We start from the raw sequence: 27458 nt of genomic DNA on the forward strand, positions 1-27458 counted from the left end.
GGGGGCAACAATCCCAACGTCTTCTTTCTTTTGATGTCCTCCGTCTCGGAATTGACACCAAAAGATCTTCATAAAATCAAATATACACACTTAATTTTTATCCCTATCATTACCTGGTACTCTGACTCTGACGCCTATTATTTCTGGGTTTGCTCTGATAGCACATGCAAGTAGTTTTGTTTGAATAATGTATAAAAGTGGGGCGATTGGGCATCCATGACGAGCTGATCTTGAGATGTTGAAATATTTAGATGTAAAACCATTAGTTTGGATACATGTTTTTGAATTTTTTAAAAGCATCTCAATCCAAGTACAAAATGTATTACCACGTTGCCTTTAATTATTTTCGTCCGGAAGTAAACGTCCAGTAGGGAAACCGGAAGTGTATTCTTGAAGCAAAGACATTTGTGTTTAGACCATACATGAACATCTGCATATAGTGAAAAATCTTCATGTTTTATAACTTATTTATTAAGATAAAAACTAATTTACATTCTGAGTAAAAAAGGTCTATCACATAAAATGTGATACTAACAGGCCTGCAACTTCGTTCAGAAATTATCATCTTTTGACGTCACAAGCGCGTCACACTCCATCGGCCATCATCGGTTTATTCCAGAAGGATAAAAAATATCCGGAAAATCTTTGATGTCCGGTGCATTTATCTCTTTGTCGGTGCTTCATGACTTTTTTATTTCATTTTTTTCCATAGGCACAAAAAGCAAAAATGGGGATATTTGTTTGAAGATCCTCTTATGTCTACCGGGAGATCTCTTCAAAAAGAGCGGCATTAAACCGATAGGTCAACGTTTACATATTTCTTTTTATCATTTAAAATTACCAATATGAACGAAATTATTAACATTTGTGAAAGTCTGGTTATAGTCTTTACGTAACTTATTTATGCATTACCACTCATAAAAGAAACAATGGATAATACATTTATGTAAAATCAACAATAATTTTCCAGACAACTAACCCGAACTTAAAACCCTTTTTAAGCAACGTAATACTTTTTCACAACACATGCCGATGTATAACTAATTACAGACAGAAACTGTTTAATTTCATTTGGCATCATTACATGTTAAACCTCGGTGACAGTTACAGAATTTGAAATTCAATCCGGTGTTTCATGGTGGAACAGGAAATGAGACAACATATCGAAATAACGACAATCTCAGTTACATCAAAGTATTACAATGCTTTTTTATTTTTTTTAACGATCATCTCTATACATTTTCTTTGACTAATCGTCAAATATTTAATAAGCATTTTTTCTATAGCAATGACCAATCAGTCTTTTTCCGCATTGATATCAATCATTCTTTTTGTGCCCTTACGGAAGCACGTAGTGGATTTAATTTTTAATATAGGAGGGAGCTGGAGTATCCGGAGAAAAACCCGCGTGGTCTTGCGCAGGTGACCGGGATTGAATCCGGCCATCTTGGTGAAGACGAGCGCACTGTCCACTGCGCCACCCGACAAATCATATACGTTACGCACAAGAACAAAATATCTACTTTAGCTTTGACTAGAAGGAAATGGCTTCATTGATGCAAAAAATAATTTTGAATACATTTTTATCAATCATCAATGATACACAAAACCTACATACGGGTGACCGGGGCAAGTTCTGCCACCCCTGTATTTTTGTTTTTGAGCTAATATTTACAACTCTAAAGATCTTAGCAGTTTAGTTGACGAGGAAAACTCTAATGTAAAATTACTAAACAGGAAATAAATACTTTTGAGAGGGTAGAAAGAAAATCATGATCTCGCGTCTATAGTTATGCGAACTTTCTGTAAACGTAATTGCTACTTTTTGTACGGTCAAACATGATACACACTGACAGCTTCAAATGGTAAAAATAAAATCCAAGCAAAGCACTCATTGCCATATTGCTGTACAATAAAAACTTATTGAAATATCGATTTGGGCCCGGACAGGTTCGGGCAATGATACCGCTGCAACCTCTGCTCATCTAACACCTTCAAAGTCGTAAAATTTGCGGTAAAATCTTGGCGTTGCACGCTTTATGACGTCATAATAAAGCTGATTCCAATGGGGGCCGAATTACCCATATGACTGTCCGAACTAACCCATGGCGGGGCTCGTTCGGCAATCCGATCTTTCGACAGGAAAAGTTAAATAATATTAAAAAGCGGACGTGCTGCCATACTTCCCAGAACGAACTCAAATAAAAATGGGCCGAACTTGTCCCGACCTACACTATTGTTATGTCGTTCTTCATCTCATTAGAGCTTGTGTTTTATTGTTATTCCTCGACTTGCCAATTTGAAATAAAGTTCATCTTATCTGAAAATCTCATTCTGAAAGCAGCATGCTGAATCAGTAAAAATCAGAGACCAACAAAAGCTACGTTCTTTTAAGGCTTGGCCTTTTCATATTAACATAGTATGCCAAATTGCTATCTCAATTTAATCATTTGATAAAAGTAACGTCTTATCAACTTAGATCATACACGGTGTTGTTACTTTGAAGTGTCTAAACTGAAATGGCTTGGAGTGGGACAAAATGCGGTTGTTGTGTCACACTTATCTTGACGATAAAATATCGACACCATCTATGCAAGTTATACTTAATCACTGTCAGAAATAACCCTGGCTCTTTTATTCTTTCTGCCAATCGCTTGGCCTCACTTGGAGGCGCTTACACGTGTTTAATTTGATTTGAGGTTTCCCCGACCAGTCAACTGGCTTCCATGGAAATGAGAGTTTACTGTAGATATAAACATTGTGTCTCCCCCAGAAAATAGTCTCCCCATAATTGGTAGCAGAGGAATGTTATGAGCAGTATACTCGTCTGATGTCCCAGACGTTCTTTCACACAGATGTTGCATAGTTATGGTAGTTTGTTAACAGTGTTTTGACTGGTAAAATAAGCAGATGCATTTTATTTATTTTTCCCAGGGATAAAATGTCCCTTTTATAAAATATCTTGTTTTCAATATTTCACTTGAAAAAGTGTAATAAAAATGTAAACTCATTTTCACTTCACTTGAACCCCAATGTTTGCTTCTGTACAGTACTAAACTAAAATCCCTATATACAGTTGTAAATGTCACACACTTTTATTGGGTCATTTTATATATGTCATTATAGTAGTCCACGAACTGGTACATATTCATCTATCACTCCTGTGTATGTCGACTTATTGAATTTCTCACTCCATCGGGTTGAGATGGGGGAATCTCAACCCGAGAGGGAATATTTGCCAAATGTGTTTTGCAACTTATGATTTTTTCTCAGAGGGTTAAAATTTCACTATCTCACCCAAAGGGGGTGAGTGATTCCAATTTCTCTTTTCCTGTTCACCCATTGTGTATCATATCCATAAAGTGCTGTTAATGTTACAGGCAAAATGCAGGGTTGGGTTGACGTTGATGTAGGGTTGACTTGACGTGAGGTTTTGTTTTCCTTTTTTCTTTTCTTTTTTTTCTTTTCAATTAACTTACATGAGTATAACAGAGAGTCAATCACGAAGGAACCTTTATTTCTGATTTAGATAAAGACCAAACAAGCTGTTATTGTTACTGTTATTGTCATCGACTAACAAACAATGACTTGATTTGGATGTTACATCTGGTTCCTTAATAACGGTTATTTCGTCTTTTTGTCCTTTCTGAGGATTGTCTTCTCCAGTGCCATTAACGGGGACTCGACCGCAAGGCAAAGGACAACTGCTACCATGTAGGACATTATCAAGTTTCCAAGAAAGATGTAAATCTGGTGAAAAATAAACGCTTCTTATAAAATCAGTCAAATAATGATTGCCTGATAACAACAGATAACACAATTATAAAGTACACAATACCGTTATATAGAAATTACATGTGAATGGCGAATTGAACGCTAGGAGAAAATGTATTTTATTAGTAATGGGCGAATCTTTGACAGGGCGAACGTTTCCCGGTATCCAAGATACAGAATAAGGAATAGCACAGTATTTTAAATACATTGTATACGTCAAACGATATTAATTCAAAAAAAGGTAAAATCATTTTACGTACATACAGTTAGCACCCGTAGGAAGTATCGTAAAAATATATCACCGTGTTCCCTTTTCAGTCTATCATCTATTCATCAAATAATCGTCTTGCTTTTACAAGATTAAGTACTTACTACTTCGGTGTCGGTCCCATATACCCCTTGTCTCCGAGACATATAATAGGCATTGATGACCAGCGGATGAACGAGATAGACACAGTACGACAGACGGCCAAGTGGGACAAACGGACTCCAGGACAGCAAAGTGTTCACATAACCTGAAATTTCGATTATTCTTCAGATTTTTCTTCTCCGTAAGTAAAATAGTTAATATTTATTTCTTTTGCTCCTTTACTAGATTAGCAATTACAACATTTTATTTCTAACTCTGCTTAATCGACGCAACACCTAAACTTCTCACTGCCATTTCTAGAATCATAAACAAGGGCTACAGTTAAAGAAAACTTACTACAAGACAAAAGCAAAAACGAAAAGAGAGGATAAAAATGTGTCTACAAAATGTTATTTAAACCCGAAATCGAAGAAACTGGGGTTAAGTACGGTAAGCACCTTCTGCTTTATATGTGAATGTCACATCTTGAAAATAAGAACCGGAGTAATGACAACGAAAAATAATCTGCATAAGCAAACAAAGTTAATCTTAAATCGATACAAGAAAATAGGATATTTCCCAATGAGATTATGGTAGCGACCATGAAAATTGTCCATAAGCGTCATCAGCCTGCATATTTTGAAACCCGGTGTCGTTATTTTCAACCACCTGCATGCGTAGTCATTACGAAATAAGGTAAACATCATTCATATTTCAAATTTGGAAATTTTGCAATGAATGTTTTACCTCCGTTTCCTGTAACGCATGCAAACACAACCCAGCAGACGCAGACTCCCCACAAGGTTCGATGGACAGCGTTGTAAAGGGCAGCAATTTCAACACTCATGGCGTTCCCGATCGATTCCTCATAAATACCAAACGTCACTATACAGGCCAGGGATGCCATACATACCCAGATGAAAAGGTTCAATGGCTAAAATAGAAATAGAGTAATATTTTCTCTTCCTTGGGCTGATTATATACATGAACATATATATTAATTTGTTTTCCTTTTTTCCTATAAATCATTCTTTTAGCTCTGATGGAAGCTCGAAGGAGAAAGATACCAGAAACACTAAGCAGCTTCCAAGCGCTTACACCTGCTCAGAGGATTATTAGGGTACGCATTTCCTTTAAAGAACCTCTAAAGAGGTGGAAGCGCTATTGGGCATTTCTCATAATTTCTTTTATTTTTATTTTCAACGAATACACCATCAATAGGACTGCTATTGTATATACATATATACTAACTTTGAATGAATGAGCACTGTAAGCTGGCACAATACAAATTCCACTCAACACATTTAAAATTGTATAACTTGCTCTGAGGTAAATGTTATGGTTTTTTCACAACTGATCATTCAGCTTTCTTTAGCTTCTAACATATTTTAGTTAATATATTACCAAATATTAATCTTTACATATTTCCAGTCACGTATCTTATATTGATTATATTTTCTCCTTTATCAATTCCACTATCTGTCCTTAATTTTTCACAGCAGTTTTTTATGATGTTATCGTTGTTTATCTATATATACCTCCTGCATTCGTTTTGACAACATATTAAATATGACATGACTATATACAGTGTACTGCTGATGCTGACACAAAGGTACGGATTTGTATGTTTACTCACTTAGAATTGTGTAATATATATAAACAGATCGTAAAGATTAGATGACACAAATCTTTCCTAAATCCTCATTGGTTGGATTATTATCACGTGGAGGTCGGTGATTTGTGATATTGACTCGGTGTTACTATTTTAAGAAACAGCAGGTCAATATTAACTTTATGGCGTCATTTCAATTGTAACGTCACAATAATCTCTGACATTCATGATTTGATTTAATTTAATGATAGATTTGTGATACAGGATTTCGTATCCTATACACCAGACTCTAATTGTTATAAATAAAAGAGATTTGTGATAGCACATACAAGTACTATATTTTCTGGCAAGTTATTCAAAACATTTGCAGTTCTTGATAAAAACAACTTTTCCTCTTCATTGTTTTACACTGCTGGAGTATAATTTCAAAGAATTTCCTCGGTTTGATTGACGACAAATGCAGCTCTCTCTGCCGTACAATTTGCATACGCTCTACCTAATTCAAGTATTAAAACTCGGTAAATATCACTTTCAAATTTTTACCTGAACAAAAGTCAGTCATTGTTAAAAAAACCCATATATTTGTGTTTATTTCCGATCTGAGGTGTTGCAATATTGGCAATCGATCTAACATAGATTGCAGTAACGTAAAAGTAAATATAAAAATGATATGTTCTATGATAATAAAACGGGCTTGGTTGCTTAAACATCAAATATAGGCTAATTAATAAGGCGTTTTTCAGTCACTTGCGTAGAATTTGGTATTTACACTACAAGTACTTTGTACAAATACAGTTGTTTATCAGGGGACATTACTCAGATTCTGTGTTCTCAGCTGCATTGATAATTATATCTATTGAGTAAATTGTGCGACTGAAGATGATACATCTGGTTTACTAGTGATGATATAAAGTTAACTGTGACGTAATGATATTAAAGAGACATTTCATTGTTGGACCTAATCCGATATTATATTTACCATGCTATTAGGACTTGTTGTTTGTTAACTGTGACGTAATGATATTAAAGAGACATTTCATTGTTGGACCTAATCCGATATTATATTTACCATGCTATTAGGACTTGTTGTTTGTTAACTGTGACGTAATGATATTAAAGAGACATTTCATTGTTGGACCTAATCCGATATTATATTTACCATGCTATTAGGACTTGTTGTTTGTTAACTGTGACGTAATGATATTAAAGAGACATTTCATTGTTGGACCTAATCCGATATTATATTTACCATGCTATTAGGACTTGTTGTTTGTTAACTGTGACGTAATGATATTAAAGAGACATTTCATTGTTGGACCTAATCCGATATTATATTTACCATGCTATTAGGACTTGTTGTTTGTTAACTGTGACGTAATGATATTAAAGAGACATTTCATTGTTGGACCTAATCCGATATTATATTTACCATGCTATTAGGACTTGTTGTTTGTTAACTGTGACGTAATGATATTAAAGAGACATTTCATTGTTGGACCTAATCCGATATTATATTTACCATGCTATTAGGACTTGTTGTTTGTTAACTGTGACGTAATGATATTAAAGAGACATTTCATTGTTGGACCTAATCCGATATTATATTTACCATGCTATTAGGACTTGTTGTTTGTTAACTGNTTCTTACCGATTGAGCTACCAAATAGTCGTACGGCTTGATTGTGCTACTGCTATAGCAAAAAGAAAGTCAAGGGCATGTTATTGAACCTACGCAACAACACAGTGGGACAGTGATCTTAGATCGGTGTATATATTCTCACATATATGTGACTTATGTGTATATGGGGCAAAGAAGTAATTCCAACAGTGTGGACAAGTTTAGATTGTCAAATTTTCGGAGCGATCCGCTCCTTTATCAGGACACAGTGAAACAGAACAGTTAGATGAACGCAAGATGAACTATCACTTAAAGTGAGTCAACGAGAGATAAGCACCAGAAAACGGGAAGAGATGTCAAAAACGTGGAACATGTGCATATGGGAATCTGGCCCGGTAAATGTGAAAAATCTCAATTTCCTACGGAATGCCCTTATTAGTATCTTAGCCATTTCATCTACTTATTCCACCTGCACTCACTTATTTGATAATTACATGCATTATTCCTGCAAACCGAAGGAGGCGACTAAGTGTGGACCCCCCTGCTGTGACTGTTAAATCCACTGCAGAATTGAGAGGCGACTAATGAGGGCATTCCGTAGGAAATTGAGATTTTTCACATTTACCGGGCCAGATTCCCATATGCACATGTTCCACGTTTTTGACATCTCTTCCCGTTTTCTGGTGCTTATCTCTCGTTGACTCACTTTAAGTGATAGTTCATCTTGCGTTCATCTAACTGTTCTGTTTCACTGTGTCCTGATAAAGGAGCGGATCGCTCCGAAAATTTGACAATCTAAACTTGTCCACACTGTTGGAATTACTTCTTTGCCCCATATACACATAAGTCACATATATGTGAGAATATATACACCGATCTAAGATCACTGTCCCACTGTGTTGTTGCGTAGGTTCAATAACATGCCCTTGACTTTCTTTTTGCTATAGCAGTAGCACAATCAAGCCGTACGACTATTTGGTAGCTCAATCGGTAAGAAAGAATATAATTGATTTATTACACCCAGAACACCGTTTTGGATAACTTATATTTAAAACATATTTTAATAAAAGTCACGCAAGATCTGGCTTTCTTTTTCAGAAATGGTTTATCACAGCTATAATCATGCAGGAAAAAAGTTGCCAATACTTAGTTAAAGCTTTTGGCAATGATACGAGATATTGAAGACATCTACCGAACTATATAGGATATTCAACAGTAAATCATTGCATAGGCTTTACTTGCATCAAATAATCATCTCATGGTACATAGAGATACACTCACCTTTTTTATTTTGTATTTGCCTCCAGTTCTGTAGAGGATAAAGCCCGTTACGATGCCGACGATGTAGGGCCCCATGCGACAGTAGGGTTTTGTGTAGTAATCATCCATATATTCTTCCAATCTGAAATAACTAAATAAGCGAATGATATTATCACCTTCTCGGTGTCTTTGTTGATAATCTATTTGTTTCCATCAACTTTCATAGACCATAGCTGATTTGATGTGAATGGTTTTCTTTTTCTTTTTTTATTTCCTTTCAATGTTTTTTTTTATTTGTGATAATATGAACAGCAAACGCCTACCGATGAAATGGATTATCGCGGAAATAGTGTCTAGGTATTTAACAATACAAAATGGTTCAGCTTCTTTCGACAGTTCATGTTACATGTAGAAGGACGTACCTGCTTTTCGAAATTGAGAAAGCCACAGCTGGAAGCTGATAATATACGGAAATACCAGCAGAAGCTGCTGTTACTCCGAGCAAACATATCGCGCATATGGCTCCTCCAATTTTTTTCCAGCTGAAAAATAACAAAATAACCATGAAATAAACAAATACATGATACTGTGTAAGGCATTTTGGCGCATATATCAATATTCGTTCAATGATAAAAACTAAAGGATTTATTATCGTTCTGTTTGGTAATGTTGCTCATGTCTTGTCTGAATTAGAGTTTACTATAAAAAAATCAAGTAATTGTTTGTGTGTACAAACATGCTATCAAATCAAGGTATTGTTGATATGTTTAATCATTCTATTGATTATATGTACAATAATGTGTTAGATTGAATGTCCAATCATGTGTTTGGTTGTATGTACAATCATGTGTTTGGTTGTATGTACAATCATGTGTGTGATTGTATGTACAATCATGTGTTTGATTGTATGTACAATCATGTGGTTGGTTGTATGTACAATCATGTTATTATAAGTATGTTAAATCATGTTATTATTTTTTCATATTTTTCCCGACAAGTGATTGGCCATGAGTGAATCACGTGTCCACCGATAAAAACCGATATTTACTAGTTGCGCGTGAGATTTGATGAAGGACTGGGTGTTTCTAAAAATAAAATTATGACGTGTCTCCAAACTAACGCATCGTCCCGCTTCCGTAGCTTTTTGTTGTGTGTTTTTTTCAGATTGCTAACATTGCTGTTTTGAAAATAATAAAATAATTGTAGCCTTTGACTTCGGTCGATACTTGGATTTATCGACCTCTGCGAAAGGCTATAATTGAATATTATTAAATATATGTTAAATCAGGTCATTTTGAGTATGTTAAAACATAAATAGTTTAATAAATAGTGTATGTAAAATGTTATTATTTTTTGTATGAACACACATGTTATTATAAATATGTTAAATAACGTTGTTAATTTATGTAAAATCCTAATAACGACTGTATAGATATTCATATTATTGATTACATGTACAATTGTGTTCTAATTGTATGAAGAGTTATGTTTATAAACTTTGTATAGAAACCTAAATGACATCGTCATGAACCATGACAATTACATCAACATGTAAGGCGGTATCATAGTGGATATTTGTAAGGAATGTGACTGGATTTGACCCCATTCAGCAATAATCTATATAGAGGTTCTCCACGGAATGATGGTTGGTTATCATGTTTATCTCACTCTCATTAGTTAATGACACGAGGTGTTCGATCGGGAAAACAATTGTCATAAATGATGACATTACAATGGAAAATTACGTTGCAAAGTATGGTAACTTAACATAATAATAAGAAGTTTCTAAATATTTTCTTCAGGTTGGTAAGTATAGATTATGAGAAGTTCTTTTTTACACAACCAATACAATTTTCTATGTGACGTTTCGATGACTAGTACGATATTTACACTGTCACCTTCATCAGACAAATGACCACTGAAGCGTATGCACACAAAGGTGTAAAATGTGTACGAGGTGGATTTGTTATATTATGAATATATAAAAGAAAATACAAAATAAAAACCTTCTTTGCCAGATGACTTGATTTGCATCAATGTATGACTATGGTTTATAACCCTTTTGTGTGCGTAAAGCCATATCAGACAAATTCAAATGTGAAATTATATTTACAAGGTGGCAAGTTCAATCAACACTTACAAGTAAAGTGGGACCAGTAGAAGAGGACTAACGACGTAGAACTGCATATCATTTGCCAGATACCAGGTCCAGCCAAGACACTGTTGATACATAAAATATTATAATGTTATGTAATGTTATGCTCAATTTTCATTTACCGTGACCGGGTTAACACTAGTACTCGTTCGTGACGATGATATGTCAACTCTCGATATTAATACTTCACATGGAAAGGTGTAATCACACGTACTTCATAAATAAAGATTATGATACAAAGATATACACTGACTCACGGGGGGCCACTTACACGAGACCAGACGTCTTCAAGAAGGTCATATGGGAAGCGCATGGAATGCAGACTGATGTGTTTTGTGTATCGACTTCACATGTACATATCACGTTCTTACACCTACTCACAAGCTCGATATCGTTACGATGTTTGCTGTCAAGCAAAATACGCTCTGTCGGGTAAATCATTTTTTGCTCAATTTTTTTGTAAAATATCAAAATCCTTATGAAAATGCATATGTGAGTGCATGTGAGAACGGCATAGCGTGCGAAAGCCTCTGGTTACATATGCACCTAACTGCAAGATATACCATGCAATAGCGGTCTGTGGAATAATGTCCCAAGAGAACATGGATGAGAGTAATTGGGTTCCATAAAAGAACAATATATTTACAATTTCGATATCATAAATTTAATTTATTTCTAAGATTTTTTATATTTATAAAAAGAGATAACTGTCATTATGTAATTTTGATCCCTCTGCAAAAAGTTCCGATTTTTTTCTAGGAAGAAAACTCTCATCAGGATCAAAGTTATTGTAAAATGTAAAATAAACAAATTATAAAGGCATTGTAAATTTTATGTTGAAGTTTTCACTCTTTTTGTATGAAACTATGTGTCCTGTTCGCCTTTTTGCTTATGGATGAAAAAAACTCACTTTCATCAAAAAAAATCAAAAATACACTTTGAGTAACGTGTTTTATATATTTTGTGGTAATACAATATTTGCTTAATTAGCATTGTTTCTTTCCATCTTTTAATTGTTGTTATTGTTCCGAACAATGTCACATGCCAAAAAAAGGAAATTATTAGAAGTGACGAAAACTCTTTTTTTTGTATTTTTTTTTTCTCCGAAAACAACCGCCAGTCTATTGGAATGCTTAGATTTTCATAAAATCACAATACATAGTGGCATAACCATTATGTGAAAGTTTCAACGAATTTTGCTGGTTAATTGCGAAAGGGTAGAGCCTCCTAAGATATTTAGGGTTTTGAGTGGTCGGGATAAATCAGAGTTCGAGGAACACGTAGTATTCGAACAGTGACAGTTCGAGTAATCCGATGTTAATTTAAAATGAATCTAAAAGAACACGATCGGGACCAATTCAACTATTCGAGGAACATGGGGTATTCGAGTTATGCGAGTTCGAGTTAGTGGGGTTTCACTATATATACAAAATGTAATATATCTTTTACAGATGCCTATATCGATCAAGCCACTATTGCTGATTTCTAAAAATTAAACAACGGAAGGTATAAAATAAGGGTTACGGAATTTACGGCATAGAAAATAATGTGTTTCTAATTCGTTCAGCTTAAAATACATCAATGCATTTAAACTTATTTGATGTTACTCCATGAAAAACATAAGTTTTGATCATTTCTTTTGTCATTAGCTATCAATGCTACATGAACATAACTTACCGCTTCCCCATTTTTAAAAATATTGTTCACATATAAAAGATTAGTCCACCATTTTGTTTCACAGAATTGACCGTCGACTGGCTTCGGCACCCCATAGGGGATGTCGCTAACGTAATGGAATAATGCAGCATTCAGCATCAACACTATCATGTACGTTGGTGTCAATCTAAAAAGAGAACCACAGGTATGACAATTATTAAAAACGAAACGAAATCTTCCATTCACATGTTTCAATAAATAAGGCACAAAAAGACTCGATTCAGACGGTTTAATACTGTTAAAGTTTGTCTGGAAGTTAAATACGTACAGTGAAACATTACATTATGTCCCTCATTTAATGTTATCTCCCTTGCCGATGAACTATTTCAACGTTTAATATTAAGCCATTTTCGTTAAGCTTCCCCATTACAATATTGCCACGCACATCTATATGTATGATGTTTAAATCTAACAGGAACTTGTTTCGACGTTTAATAGTTTAATAGTAAACTGTCCTGACGACTTCAATCGGGAAGGTAGAAAGAAATATATGTATTATGAAATAATATATACTTGTCATAAAATAATGTAATCGTATTGAAATAATATATAAGGAGAACACAATTAAAATTTTCTTCGGGTTCATTACAAATGCTAATGTTTGTGTTAGTGTTATTTGTAATTTAGCCTTTTATATTTGTGTAAAAAACAACAAAGGCCAAAATGAGGACGCCATTGTGGGAATGTTCTTGGTTGACAAAATCTTTTGTGAGTTAGGTGGCAAGATTTGCAAGTAGACTATTGCCATTCCCATGGGAACAATCGTCGGTCCTTTTCTGGCCGAATTGTTTCTGTTTTCATATAAAGCTGAATTTGCTGATGAGCACATAAGGACTTGTATATATCGACGAGGTGCTGTCTTTGAATAACAAGACACCCATTGACTACATCGGTGTTATATACCTCTAGGACGTGTAATGTACTTTTTACCTACAACCTGAACAACAGGTTCTACTAAGCTTGACGAAAAGATTCACACTTTGGACCTTCCCTTTATTTATAGCAACATGCCTGCTTCCCCTACCTACGGTGTTGGCATGTCGCAGTTTACTCTGTACCGAAGTTCAAAGGTTTCCATACAACTTTTACCTCGGATCATATTTTTCCCAGTTTTATCGACTTTGGGTTCGCATTATCGTTTTGTTGGCACTTTGGTATTCTTTTGTTGCTTTATGTTTTTAATTTACACGTAAAGCTAGAAGTCTTGTTTCAGGCTGCCCTCCCATACAGTCGGGTTGAATTTGTACATTTGGATTTCGTTTGTATCAATTAGCATTAGCTATGTTTAACAGTATGATGAATGACATCAGTATTGGTATTTATGAAGATAAGATGAACTCATATTCTCTCATTTCCCTGTGAGTAAGATAAAGCTGTCCAGGGTAAGAAAGGGATGTAGGAATGTTTTTCTCTCATTTCCCTGTGTGTAATATAGAGCTGTCCAGGGTAAGAAAGGGGTGTAGGAATCTTTTTCTCTCATTTCCCTGTGTGTAAGATACAGCTGTCCAGGGTAAAAAAGGAGTGTAGGAAAATTAAAACCTGTTACGATAAGATGTGATTATATTTTTCTGCGCAAACATCGTTTGCAAATATGAGATATGCTAAATATGGCTGGCTGATTCGTTTTCGTCTAAAAAGCTTGGGGGGAAAAATGATATTTTCAAAATAGTGGCCATTCCAAACGCATTTTCAAGGTTTCTTAGCTTATTCTGGTAGTTGGAATGAAAGAAATGTACTATTTCATGCCCACGGTTGTAGGATAGGGAAATTCCATCCTCGGGACTTTCAAACTTGGCAAAACTCCCGGCAAAGTCTCGGATTTTACCTTTCGGGAATTTTCCTATCCTACACCCCTGGGCATGAAAGAGTCTTATATTACTTTAGTCTTACTTTCCCTGTCCAACATTAGTCGTGCCTTACCATAACTTTGAATGAGGTACATTAAGTCTATGATTTCGACAAATCTGCAGTGTGGTATATTTTGTCCTGTGAAGTGACAGTGTGGTATATTTTGTCCTGTGAATGGACGCTGTGGTATATTTATAAAAAAATTCCTGTGAAGTGACACTGTGGTATATTTTGTCCTGAGAATTGACACTTTGGTATATTCTTCGGGGTATATTATGTGCCGGGTTTCACGCTGTGGTATATTTTGTCCTGTGCTTTATTGCTGTGATATATTTTATTTTGTGTATGTAAGTTATTTTGTATATTTTGTCCTTTTCATTGACACCATAGTATTTTATTTCCAGTGTTTTGACGCTGTGGTATATTTTATCATTCATACTGAGACTTTCGTCTATTTTACTTCATTGTTATTACGCTGTGGTATTTTTTGTCCTGTGCTGAAACGTTGTGGTATATTTTGTCGTTTGTATAGACGTTGTTGTTAATTGCTTCTAACTATTGACACCATTATATTTTATTTATGTGTTTTGACGTTATGTTTTGTTCTGTCTATTTCCACTATGGTTTGTTTTGTCAATTGCATAAGTTTAGATGATATGATACATTTTGTGCTGTGTATAAATGTGTCGTATAATTTCCTGTGTTTCGGTGTACATGTATATTTCGGTACCATCTGTCTAACGTTTTCGTAATTTTGTAATATAAAGTGAGGAACTTACCTCAAAAACCTATGGAAGTAGAACATGAACCAGTTTATACGACCCTTCTCTCTCTTCATCTCCTTCATGAACAAGTAGGATACTAGGAGACCACTGAAAAAAATATCAAAACTTCCGTTTTCAATAATCGACTACTGTAAATAAAACATGAAATAAAATTATTACACGAACGTGTATGATATAGGTAGACTTACAGTTTAAAAATAAAATAATTTATTCTCTGTCATTATATTGTTCCAATAACAATTACAGATACTTGCTACACGCCAGTCTTGCATACTAAATGATATTTTTCTTCAAATGTCATTGACACAATAGATGATGGTAAGACAGCGTTCACTGTCATTTACACAATAGATTAAGGTAATACAGCGTTTAAATGTCATTTACAAAATAGATTGTGGTAAGACAGAGTTCAAATGTCATTGACACAATAGATTATGGTAAGACAGAGTTCAAATGTCATTGACACAATACATTATGGTAAGACAGAGTTCAAATGTTATTCACACACTAGATTATGGTAAGCAAGCGTTCAAATGTCATTGACACAATAGATTATGGTAAGACAGAGTTCAAATGTCATTCACACACTAGATTATGGTAAACCAGAGTTCAAATGTCATTCACACAGTAGATTATGGTAAGACAGAGTTCAAATATCATTCACACACTAGATTATGGTAAGCCAGCGTTCAAATGTCATTGACACAATAGATTATGGTAATACAGCGTTCAAATGCCATTGACACAATAGATTATGGTTAGACAGAGTTCAAATGTCATTCACACACTAGATTATGGTAACCCAGCGTTCAAATGTCATTGACACAATAGATTATGGTAATACAGCGTTCAAATGTCATTGACACAATAGATTATGGTAAGACAGAGTTCAAATGTCATTCACACACTAGATTATGGTAAGCCAGCGTTCAAATGTCATTGACACAATAGATTATGGTAATACAGCGTTCAAATGTCATTGACACAATAGATTATGGTATGACAGAGTTCAAATGTCAATCACACACTAGATTATGGTAAGCCAGAGTTCAAATGTCTTTTACAAAATAGATTATGGTAAGACAGAGTTCAAATGTCATTGACACAATAGATTATGGTAAGACAGAGTTCAAATGTCATTCACACACTAGATTATGGTAAGCCAGCGTTCAAATGTCATTGACACAATAGATTATGGTAAGACAGAGTTCAAATGTCATTCACACACTAGATTATGGTAAGCCAGCGTTCAAATGTCATTGACACAATAGATTATGGTAAGACAGAGTTCAAATGTCATTCACACACTAGATTATGGTAAGCCAGCGTTCAAATGTCATTGACACAATAGATTATGGTAAGACAGAGTTCAAATGTCATTCACACACTAGATTATGGTAAGCCAGCGTTCAAATGTCATTGACACAATAGATTATGGTAAGACAGAGTTCAAATGTCATTCACACACTAGATTATGGTAAGCCAGCGTTCAAATGTCATTGACACAATAGATTATGGTAAGACAGAGTTCAAATGTCATTCACACACTAGATTATGGTAAGCCAGCGTTCAAATGTCATTGACACAATAGATTATGGTAAGACAGAGTTCAAATGTCATTCACACACTAGATTATGGTAAGCCAGCGTTCAAATGTCATTGACACAATAGATTATGGTAAGACAGAGTTCAAATGTCATTCACACACTAGATTATGGTAAGCCAGCGTTCAAATGTCATTGACACAATAGATTATGGTAAGACAGAGTTCAAATGTCATTCACACACTAGATTATGGTAAGCCAGCGTTCAAATGTCATTGACACAATAGATTATGGTAAGACAGAGTTCAAATGTCATTCACACACTAGATTATGGTAAGCCAGCGTTCAAATGTCATTGACACAATAGATTATGGTAAGACAGAGTTCAAATGTCATTCACACACTAGATTATGGTAAGCCAGCGTTCAAATGTCATTGACACAATAGATTATGGTAAGACAGAGTTCAAATGTCATTCACACACTAGATTATGGTAAGCCAGCGTTCAAATGTCATTGACACAATAGATTATGGTAAGACAGAGTTCAAATGTCATTCACACACTAGATTATGGTAAGCCAGCGTTCAAATGTCATTGACACAATAGATTATGGTAAGACAGAGTTCAAATGTCATTCACACACTAGATTATGGTAGGCCAGCGTTCAAATGTCATTTACAAAATAGATTATGGTAATACAGCGTTCAAATGTCATTGACACAATAGATTATGGTATGACAGAGTTCAAATGTCATTCACACACTAGATTATGGTAAGCCGGCGTTCAAATGTCATTCACACAATAGATTATGGTAAGACAGAGTTCAAATGTCATTCACACACTAGATTATGGTAGGCCAGCGTTCAAATGTCATTGACACAATAGATTATGGTAATACAGCGTTCAAATGTCATTGACACAATAGATTATGGTATGACAGAGTTCAAATGTCATTCACACACTAGATTAGGGAAAGCCAGCGTTCAAATGTCATTCACACACTAGATTATGGTAAGCCAGCGTTCAAATGTCATTGACACAATACATTATGGTAAGACAGCGTTCAAATGTAGCCCTGATTTGCGTTCATACCTGCATGAAAATTAAAAAACAACGGTCAATCCCTATATAAACAAAAATAAATGTGCCAAATGCATCCAGCAATGTATGCCAACCGCTCACATTAAACTGGCAATCGGTTAGTCAGTTGTTGTGTTAATCTTTATTGTTCAACATTAAGTAGGTAAACTACCCTTTTATGACTTATGTATGCCCCGGCCTACGGACGGAACCAAATGCATCCCCCACTTGGTTGGGTGAATGGGCAACACAAAACCAAACGTGTAGTATTGCCAGGACAGACGCTCAGAAAAGACAAGGGTTGGGAGGAGGTGGACCTAGCAGGGGTGAACTTCTAAGTAAGTATTAGTATTTTCACTGTCTTTAAGTGGAAATCTGTACCTGCTGAAAGTAATTACAAGATGAATGTCCTTGTTACCGGCATATGCTACCGGGATAGTGTTTGTATGTCTAGTGTATGAACATGAGGCTGTTTGATTACTGGGATAGTGTTTTATGTCTAGTGTATGTACACGCAGATGTTTGATGACTGGGATAGTGTTTGTATGTCTAGTGTATGTACACGAGACTGTTTGGCTACTGGGATAGTGGTTGTATGTCTAGTGTATGTACACGAGGCTGTTTTACTACTCGGATATTGTTTGTATGTCTAGTGTGTGTACACGAGGTTGTGTGACTACTCGGATAGTGTTTGTATGTCTAGTGTGTGTACACGAGGTTGTGTGACTACTCGGATAGTGTTTGTATGTCTAGTGTGTGTACACGAGGCTGTTTGACTACTGGGATAGTGGTTGTATGTCTAGTGTATATACACGAGGCTGTTTGACTACTCGGATAGTGTTTGTATGTCTAGAGTGTTTGTATGTCTAGTGTATGTACACGAGGATGTTTGACTACTGGGATAATGTTTGTATGTCTAGTGTGTGTACACGAGGCTGTTTGACTACTGGGATAGTGTTTATATTCTAGTGTATGTACACGAGGCTGTTTGACTATCAGGATAGTGTTTGTATGTCTAGTGTATGTACACGTGTCTAGTGTATGTACACGAGGCTGTTTGACTATTGGGATTGTGTTTGTATGTCTAGTGTATGTACACGAGGCTTTTTGACTACTCGGATATTGGTTGTATGTCTAGTGTGTGTACACGAGGTTGTGTGACTACTCGGATAGTGTTTGTATGTCTAGTGTGTGTACACGAGGCTGTTTGACTACTGGGATAATGTTTGTATGTCTAGTGTATGTACACGAGGCTGTTTGATTACTGGGATGTTTTTATGTCTGGTGTATGTACACGAGTCTGTCTGACTACTGGGATAGTGTTTGTATGTATATTGTATGTACACGAGGCTGTTTGACTATTGGGATTGTGTTTGTATGTCTAGTGTATGTACACGAGGCTTTTTGACTACTCGGATATTGGTTGTATGTCTAGTGTGTGTACACGAGGTTGTGTGACTACTGGGATAGTGTTTGTATGTCTAGTGTATGTACACGTGTCTAGTGTATGTACACGAGGCTGTTTGACTATTGGGATTGTGTTTGTATGTCTAGTGTATGTACACGAGGCTTTTTGACTACTCGGATATTGGTTGTATGTCTAGTGTGTGTACACGAGGTTGTGTGACTACTGGGATAGTGTTTGTATGTCTAGTGTATGTACACGAGGATGTTTGATTACTGAGATAGTGTTTGTATGTCTAGTGTATGTACACGAGGCTGTTTGATTACTGGGATGTTTTTATGTCTGGGGTATGTACACGAGTCTGTCTGACTACTGGGATAGTGTTTGTATGTAAATTGTATGTACACGAGGCTGTTTGAATACTGGGATAGTGTTTGTATGTCTAGTTTATGTACAGAGGATGTTTGATGACTCGGATAGTGTTTGTATGTTTATTGTATGTACACGAGGCTGTTTGACTATTGGGATTGTGTTTGTATGTCTAGTGTATGTACACGAGGCTGTTTGACTTTTGGGATTGTGTTTTCATCTCTTGTGTATGTACACGAGGCTGTTTGAATACTGGGATAATGTTTGTATGTCTAGTGTGTGTACACGAGGCTGTTTGACTATCAGGATAGTGTTTGTATGTTTAGTGTATGTACACCAGCTGTTTGACTTTTGGGATAGTGTTTGTATGTCTAGTGTATGTACACGAGGCTGTTTGACTACTGGGATAGTGTTTGCATGTCTAGTGTATATACACGAGGCTGTTTGACTACTGGGATAATGTTTGTATGTTTAGTGTATGTAGACGAGGCTGTTTGACTACTGGGATAGTGTTTGCATGTCTAGTGTATATACACGAGGCTGTTTGACTACTGGGATAATGTTTGTATGTTTAGTGTATGTAGACGAGGCTGTTTGACTACTAGGATAGTGTTTGTATGTCTAGTGTATGTACACGAGGCTGTTCTAGTGTATATACACGAGGTTGTGTGACTACTGGGATAGTGTTTGTATGTTTAGAGTATATGCACGAGGCTGTTTGACTATCAGGATAGTGTTTGTATGTTTAGTGTATATACATGAGGCTGTGTGAGTACTGGGATAATGTTTGTATGTCTAGTGTGTGTACACGAGGCTGTTTGACTATCAGGATAGTGTTTGTATGTTTAGTATATGTACACGAGGCTGTTTGACTACTGGGATAGTGTTTGCATGTCTAGTGTATGTACACGAGGCTGTTTGACTACTGGGATAGTGTTTATATCCTAGTGTATGTACACGAGGCTGTTTGGCTACTGGGATAGTGTTTATATTCTAGTGTATGTACACGAGGCTGTTGGACTACTCGGATAGTGTTTGTATGTCTAGTGTGTGTACACGAGGCTGTTTGACTATCAGGATAGTGTTTGTATGTTTAGTGTATATACATGAGGCTGTGTGAGTACTGGGATAATGTTTGTATGTCTAGTGTGTGTACACGAGGCTGTTTGACTATCAGGATAGTGTTTGTATGTTTAGTGTATGTACACGAGGCTGTTTGACTACTGGGATAGCGTTTGTATGTCTAGTGTATGTACACGAGGTTGTGTGACTACTCGGGTAGTGTTTGTATGTCTAGTGTGTGTACACCAGGCTGTGTTACTACTCGGATAGTGTTTGTATGTATAGTGTGTGTACACGAGGCTGTGTGACTACTGGGATAGTGTTTGCATGTCCAGTGTGTGTACAGGAGGCTGTGTGACTACTGGGCTAGTGTTTTTATGTCTAGTGTATGTACAAGAGGCTGTTTGACTACTCGGGTAGTGTTTGGATGTCTAGTGTATGTACACGAAGATGAATGTCCTTGTTACCGGCATATGCTACCGGGATAGTGTTTGTATGTCTAGCGTATGTACACGAGGCTGTTTGGCTATCAGGATAGTGTTTGTATGTTTAGTATATGTACACGAGGCTGTTTGATTACTGGGATAGTGTTTTATGTCTAGTGTATGTACACGATGCTGTTTGACTCCTCGGATATTGTTTGTATGTCTAGTGTGTGTACGCCAGGCTGTGTTACTACTCGGATAGTGTTTGTAAGTCTAGTGTATGTACACGAGGGTGTGTGACTACTCGGGTAGTGTTTGTATGTCTAGTGTATGTCCACGAGGCTGTTTGACTACTGGGGTAGTGTTTGTATGTCTAGTGTTTGTACACGAGGCTGTTTGACTTCTGGGATAGTGTTTGTATGTCGAGTGTGTGTACACGAGGCTGTTTGGCTATCAGGATAGTGTTTGTATGTTTAGTGTATGTACACGAGGCTGTCTGACTACTCGGATAGTGTTTGCATGTCTAGTGTATGTACACGACTATCAGGATAGTGTTTGTATGTCTAGGGTATGAACATGAGGCTGTTTGATTACTGGGATAGTGTTTTATGTCTAGTGTATGTACACGTGGCTGTTTGGCTACTCGGATAGTGTTTGTATGTTTATTGTATGTACACGAGGCTGTTTTTTGTATGTTTATTGTATGTACACGAGGCTGTTTGGCTATCAGGATAGTGTTTGTATGTTTAGTATATGTACACGAGGCTGTTTGAAGACTGGGATAATGTTTGTATGTTTAGTGTATGTAGACGAGGCTGTTTGACTACTGGGACAGTGTTTGTATATCTAGTGTATGTACACGAGGCTTTTTGACTACTCAGACAGTGTTTGTATGTCTAGTGCATGTACTAGAGGCTGTTTGACTACTCGGATATTGTTTGTATGTCTAGTGTATGGACACGAGGCTGTTTGACTACTCGGATCGTGTTTGTATGTCTAGTGTATGTTCACGAGGCTGTTTGACTACTCCGATAGTGTTTGTATGTCTAGTGCATGTACTAGAGGCTGTTTGACTACTCGGATCGTGTTTGTATGTCTAGTGTATGAACATGAGGCTGTTTGATTACTGGGATAGTGTTTTATGTCTAGTGTATGTACAAGAGGCTGTTTGACTACTCGGGTAGGGTTTGTATGTCTAGTGTATGTACAAGAGGCTGTTTGACTCCTCGGATAGTGTTTGTATGTCCAGTGTATGTACACGAGGCTGTCTGACTACTCGGATAGTGTTTGTGTGTCTAGTGTGTGTACACGAGGCTGTTTGACTCCTCGGATAGTGTTTGTATGTCCAGTGTATGTACACGAGGCTGTTCGACTACTCGGATAGTGTTTGTCTGTCTAGTGTATGTACACGAGGGTGTGTGACTACTCGGATAGTGTTTGAATGTCTAGTGTATGTACACGAAGATGAATGTCCTTGTTACCGGCATATGCTACCGGGATAGTGTTTGTATGTCTAATGTATGTACACGAGGCTGTTTTTTGTATGTTTATTGTATGTACACGAGGCTGTTTTTTGTATGTTTATTGTATGTACACGAGGCTGTTTAACTACTGGGATAGTGTTTGTACGTCTAGTGTGTGTACAGGAGGCTGTGTGACTACTGTGATAGTGTTTTTATGTCTAGTGTATGTACACGTACACGAGGCTGTTTGACTACCGGGATAGTGTTTGTATGTCTAATACATGAGGCTGTGTGAGTACTGGGATAATGTTTGTATGTTTAGTGTATGTCCACGAGGCTGTTTGACTACTGGGGTAGTGTTTGTATGTCTAGTGTATGAACATGAGGCTGTTTGATTACTGGGATAGTGTTTTATGTCTAGTGTATGTACAAGAGGCTGTTTGACTACTCGGATAATCTCTTGTGTATGTACACGAGGCTGTTGGACTACTCGGATAGGGTTTGTATGTCTAGTGTATGTCTAGTGTATGTACACTGTCTAGTGTATATACACGAGGTTGTGTGACTACTCGGGTAGTGTTTGGATGTCTAGTGTGTGTACACGAGGGTGTGTGACTACTGGGATAGTGTTTACGAGGCTGTTTGACTACTCGGGTAGTGTTTGGATGTCTAGTGTATGTACACGACTATCAGGATAGTGTTTGTATGTTTAGTGTATGTCCACGAGGCTGTTTGACTACTGGGGTAGTGTTTGTATGTCTAGGGTATGAACATGAGGCTGTTTGATTACTGGGATAGTGTTTTATGTCTAGTGTATGTACCCGAGGCTGTTTGAATACATGTTTTTTAACGAATATGTGTTGAAAGCATGACATGGGTAGAGGACAGGCTTGTGTGAAATATATTATCCTACACTGGAAATTGTAGGTTCGTAGTGTATGTACACGAGGCTGGTTGACTACTCGGATAGTGTTTGTCTGTCTAGTGTATGTACACGAGTCTGTTTGACTACTCGGATAGTTTGTATGTCTAGTGTATGTCTAGTGTATGTACATAGTGTATGTACACGAGGCTGTTTATACACGAGGCTGTTTGACTACCTAGTGTATATACACGAGGTTGTGTGACTACACGGATAGTGTTTGTATGTCTAATACATGAGGCTGTGTGAGTACTGGGATAATGTTTGTATGTTTAGTGTATGTCCACGAGGCTGTTTGACTACTCGGATCGTGTTTGTATGTCTAGTGTATGGACACGAGGCTGTTTGACTACTCCGATAGTGTTTGTATGTCTAGTACACGAGGTTGTGTGACTACTCGGATAGTGTCTGTATGTCTAGTGTATGTACACGGGGCTGTTTGACTACTCGGATAGGGGTTGTTATACACGAGGCTGTTTTACTACTGGGATAATGTTTGTATGTTTAGTGTATGTCCACGAGGCTGTTTGACTACTCAGACAGTGTTTGTATGTCTAGTGCATGTACTAGAGGCTGTTTGACTACTCGGGTAGGGTTTGTATGTCTAGTGTATGTATACGAGGCTGTTTGACTACTCGGATCGTGTTTGTATGTCTAGTGTATGGACACGAGGCTGTTTGACTACTGGGGTAGTGTTTGTATGTCTAGTGTTTGTACACGAGGCTGTTTGAATACATGTTTTTTAACGAATATGTGTTGAAAGCATGACATGGGTAGAGGACAGGCTTGTGTGAAATATATTATCCTACACTGGAAATTGTAGGTTCGTAGTGTATGTACACGAGGCTGGTTGACTACTCGGATAGTGTTTGGGTGTCTAGTGTATGTACACTGTCTAGTGTATATACACGAGGTTGTGTGACTACTCGGATAGTGTATGTATGTCTAGTGTATGTACAAGAGGCTGTTTGACTCCTCGGATAGTGTTTGTATGTCTAGTGTGTGTACAGGAGGCTGTGTGACTACTGGGATAGTGTTTTTATGTCTAGTGTATGTACACGAGGCTGTTTGAATACATGTTTTTTACGAATATGTGTTGAAAACAGAAGTCTATGACATGGGTAGAGGACAGGCTTATGTGAAATATATTATCCTACACTGGAAATTGTAGGTTCGCTTTGCATTCTACAAAAGGAGGGATAATTCGGTCTTGTGGTTACATTCTTCAACACAGCAATGTGCGATTTGTTCATTTCTATAAACTGTTAAGGTGCCATGAAAGTAACTCAACCAGCAAATTACCATAATACTGCACTCATCTGTGTTTCCTGTCACGAAAATATCTCAGCATCTCATCATAGACTCACAGATAAGGGTTTATTAGCTCACCGGGTCCAAAGGACCAAGGTGAGCTTATGCCATACCGTGGCGTCCGTCGTCCGTTGTCTGTCGTCCGTCCGTCGTCCGTTGTCTGTCGTCCGTCCGTCGTCCGTCGTCCGTCCGTCAACAATTTCTTTAAACGACTTCTTCTTCTTAACCATTTATTGGAATTTAACTAAATGTGACGAGAAACATCCCTAGGTAGTGGGGATTCAAAATTGTACAAATGATGGGGCTGACCCCCCAGGGGGCTGAGGGGCGGGGCAATAAGGGGGCAATTTGGCTATATTGCTTTAAGCGACATCTTCTCTGGAACTATGAGATGGATATCAACCATATTTAACTGGAAGCATCCCTAGGTGTTGTGAATTCAAAATTGTACAAATGGAAATTTTGACTATATTGCTACAAATAACTTCTTCTGTAGAACTATGCACCGGATATCAATCATATTTAATCAAAAGCATTCATGGGCGGAAGGGATGTAAAATTGTACAAATGGTGGGGCTGACCCCCGTGGGGGCTGAGGGGCGGGGCCAAAAAGGGTTATTTAGCTATATTGTTTTAAGCAACTTCTTCTCTGGAACTAAGAGATAGATATCAACCATATTTGACAGGAAGCATCCCGTGGTGGTGGGAATTTAAAATTGTACAAATGGTGGGGCTGACCCCCCAGGGGGCTGAGGGCTGAGGGCTTGGCCAAAAAGGGGCAATTTGGCTATATTGCTATAAACGACTTCTTCCGTAAAACTATACCATGGATATTGATCATATTTGGTCGGAAGCATTCATAGGAGGCAGGGATTCAAAATTGTACAAATGGTGGGGCTGACCCCCCGGGCTAAGGGGTGGGGCCAAACATTTTTTTTTTACTTGGAAATGGTTGAGATCCCCACCATATAACTATATATACAATTGCATAAAAAATCGAATACAGATATGCTACAAGGATTGGCCTTGAGGTCTGGCATATTCCCTTAGATCTCATTTGGAGAATATTTTGCCATGATTGCTTTGATATCCAGGTGAGCGATACAGGCCCTCTGGGCCTCTTGTTATAATTATGTGCACGTGTTGTATATATCTTTAACAAGTAGATATTAATATTCCATAATGTAACGGTTTTCATTTATGCATGTATGTTAACAACTTTTTTCTCTCAACGTTCTTACAGTTTGTGTATTTATGGTCATTCTCACACGTATTTCCCTAAATTTGTTGTTTGTATTGGGTTAACGTTATCCCAGCGGCCAATGTCATGTAAAGACGGTACGTAAAAAAGATACGACGAAAAGGAAGAGTGGGCAAATTTGAACGAGAAGATACATATCCCGCGTGCTTCAACGTAGCTGTTGATCATTTTCTATTTCTTCAATACTCCCTGAACCTGCAGGGGGTCGAACATTAGCCTCCAAATTAGGAAATACTGCAGTGGCATCCAGTAGGCACATTCCCAACCAGAATTTGTAGCGTCACGTTTGATTCAATTACAAATTAGTATAGACAACAAATCTAAACGACTTTTTTTGTGAAAAGAATTCCATGCTATGAAAAGCACATGAGCCTAAAAGTCGAATATTAGACAGCCCGAGCTGATACTGACTGATTTATGATTCTGTATATCTATGACCTGTCAAACGACATGCTATACACATGATTAGGCATGCCATTAAGTGAGATGAACAATAGTTGCGTTTACATAACATACCTTATAGCAAAAAAAGAATCAACTGCCAGTGATGCGTTGTTCACCAACGTGAAACTTCGTCGATGTATTAACTCATCAGAAAACGAAACACGGTTCACTGAAAAACAAAAATGAAGGAAATGTTTGTACTAGGTTGTTTAACACTCGTTTTTCTGCTTCTTTAAATATCAATAATAGTTACAAGTACATAATTGAAAACCAAGCAATACTCACCATTCTCATGTGTGAAACGTTTTCGAAATAGCAAACGAGTAGTTATAGTAGAATACCTTGTATAAATGCAGTATAACTCTGGGCTACAGCATGAGCTGAACACATCGTTAGAAACATCTACGCCTTCAACGATATTTTTGTATATATATATGTGGAATAAGACTAATGGGCCTGTATCTTCATCCTGTAATCATGTCAAAGCTATGACCTTTAAAGAGGGACCAGACTAAATTCAATCGAATAGGCTAAATATAGTCACACTTCACGTCATTGTTTTTTCGAAGATTTTTTAACCTGATAATCTAATGTTTAATCGCTAACTTTAGTTTGTCTCTATTCCCAGTATCCTTATGATGAACGCTGCGTTGGCTAAAACATATTTGCTACTTGGTTCTAAAACAATACGCAAGACTTACCAACAAATGAGGATCTGACAGCAAAAAGGAAAGTGTGTCCCAAGAGGATCCATGTCACGCTGAAGAAGCGAATACCATGGATAGACCCAAGACCTGTCCCCGCTTGGTCGGTTCTAAGCAGCCTCCTCACATTGGTCCACGCAGAAAAGGACAGAACTAATTTTGCACACATTCCTTTTGTAATAGAAAACAAGAGAAGAGATATTACGTTTTATTATCACAGAATACACCAATCTACAAAGTCCAAAGTTTACAATGTAAGACTAATATAAACAATAACGTTTCTTTTAAAGCGAAACATAAAAAGTGTCACAATATGTAGAAAGTAATTTAATAAGAACTTCATATCTTG

The 27458-nt window shown here is 36.9% G+C and overlaps 1 protein-coding gene across 2 annotated transcripts in view; it reads right to left on the reverse strand.

Annotated features, from left to right (window-relative positions):
* Positions 1 to 2941: 2941 nt before the first annotated feature.
* The window catches only part of LOC110458113 (nose resistant to fluoxetine protein 6-like), a 31810-nt gene continuing 7293 nt past the window's right edge, over positions 2942 to 27458 (reverse strand). Inside the window, exons 6-15 of one of the 2 annotated variants that reach the window (XM_021509801.1) lie at positions 27107 to 27280; positions 26478 to 26574; positions 15112 to 15204; positions 12446 to 12611; positions 10754 to 10833; positions 9036 to 9155; positions 8635 to 8755; positions 4871 to 5057; positions 4147 to 4289; positions 2942 to 3750 (exon numbers count right to left, since the gene is read on the reverse strand). In XM_021509801.1, coding sequence (XP_021365476.1) covers positions 3625 to 3750; positions 4147 to 4289; positions 4871 to 5057; positions 8635 to 8755; positions 9036 to 9155; positions 10754 to 10833; positions 12446 to 12611; positions 15112 to 15204; positions 26478 to 26574; positions 27107 to 27280 — 1307 coding nt within the window. In that variant the 3' untranslated portion in view covers positions 2942 to 3624. Of the gene's footprint in view, positions 3751 to 4146; positions 4290 to 4870; positions 5058 to 8634; positions 8765 to 9035; positions 9156 to 10753; positions 10834 to 12445; positions 12612 to 15111; positions 15205 to 26477; positions 26575 to 27106; positions 27281 to 27458 lie in introns of both variants that reach the window. The other variant, XM_021509729.1, reaches the window with a different exon arrangement.

Source organism: Mizuhopecten yessoensis, unplaced genomic scaffold (assembly GCF_002113885.1).
Source record: "Mizuhopecten yessoensis strain PY_sf001 unplaced genomic scaffold, ASM211388v2 scaffold179, whole genome shotgun sequence".
Lineage (NCBI taxonomy): Eukaryota > Metazoa > Mollusca > Bivalvia > Pectinida > Pectinidae > Mizuhopecten > Mizuhopecten yessoensis.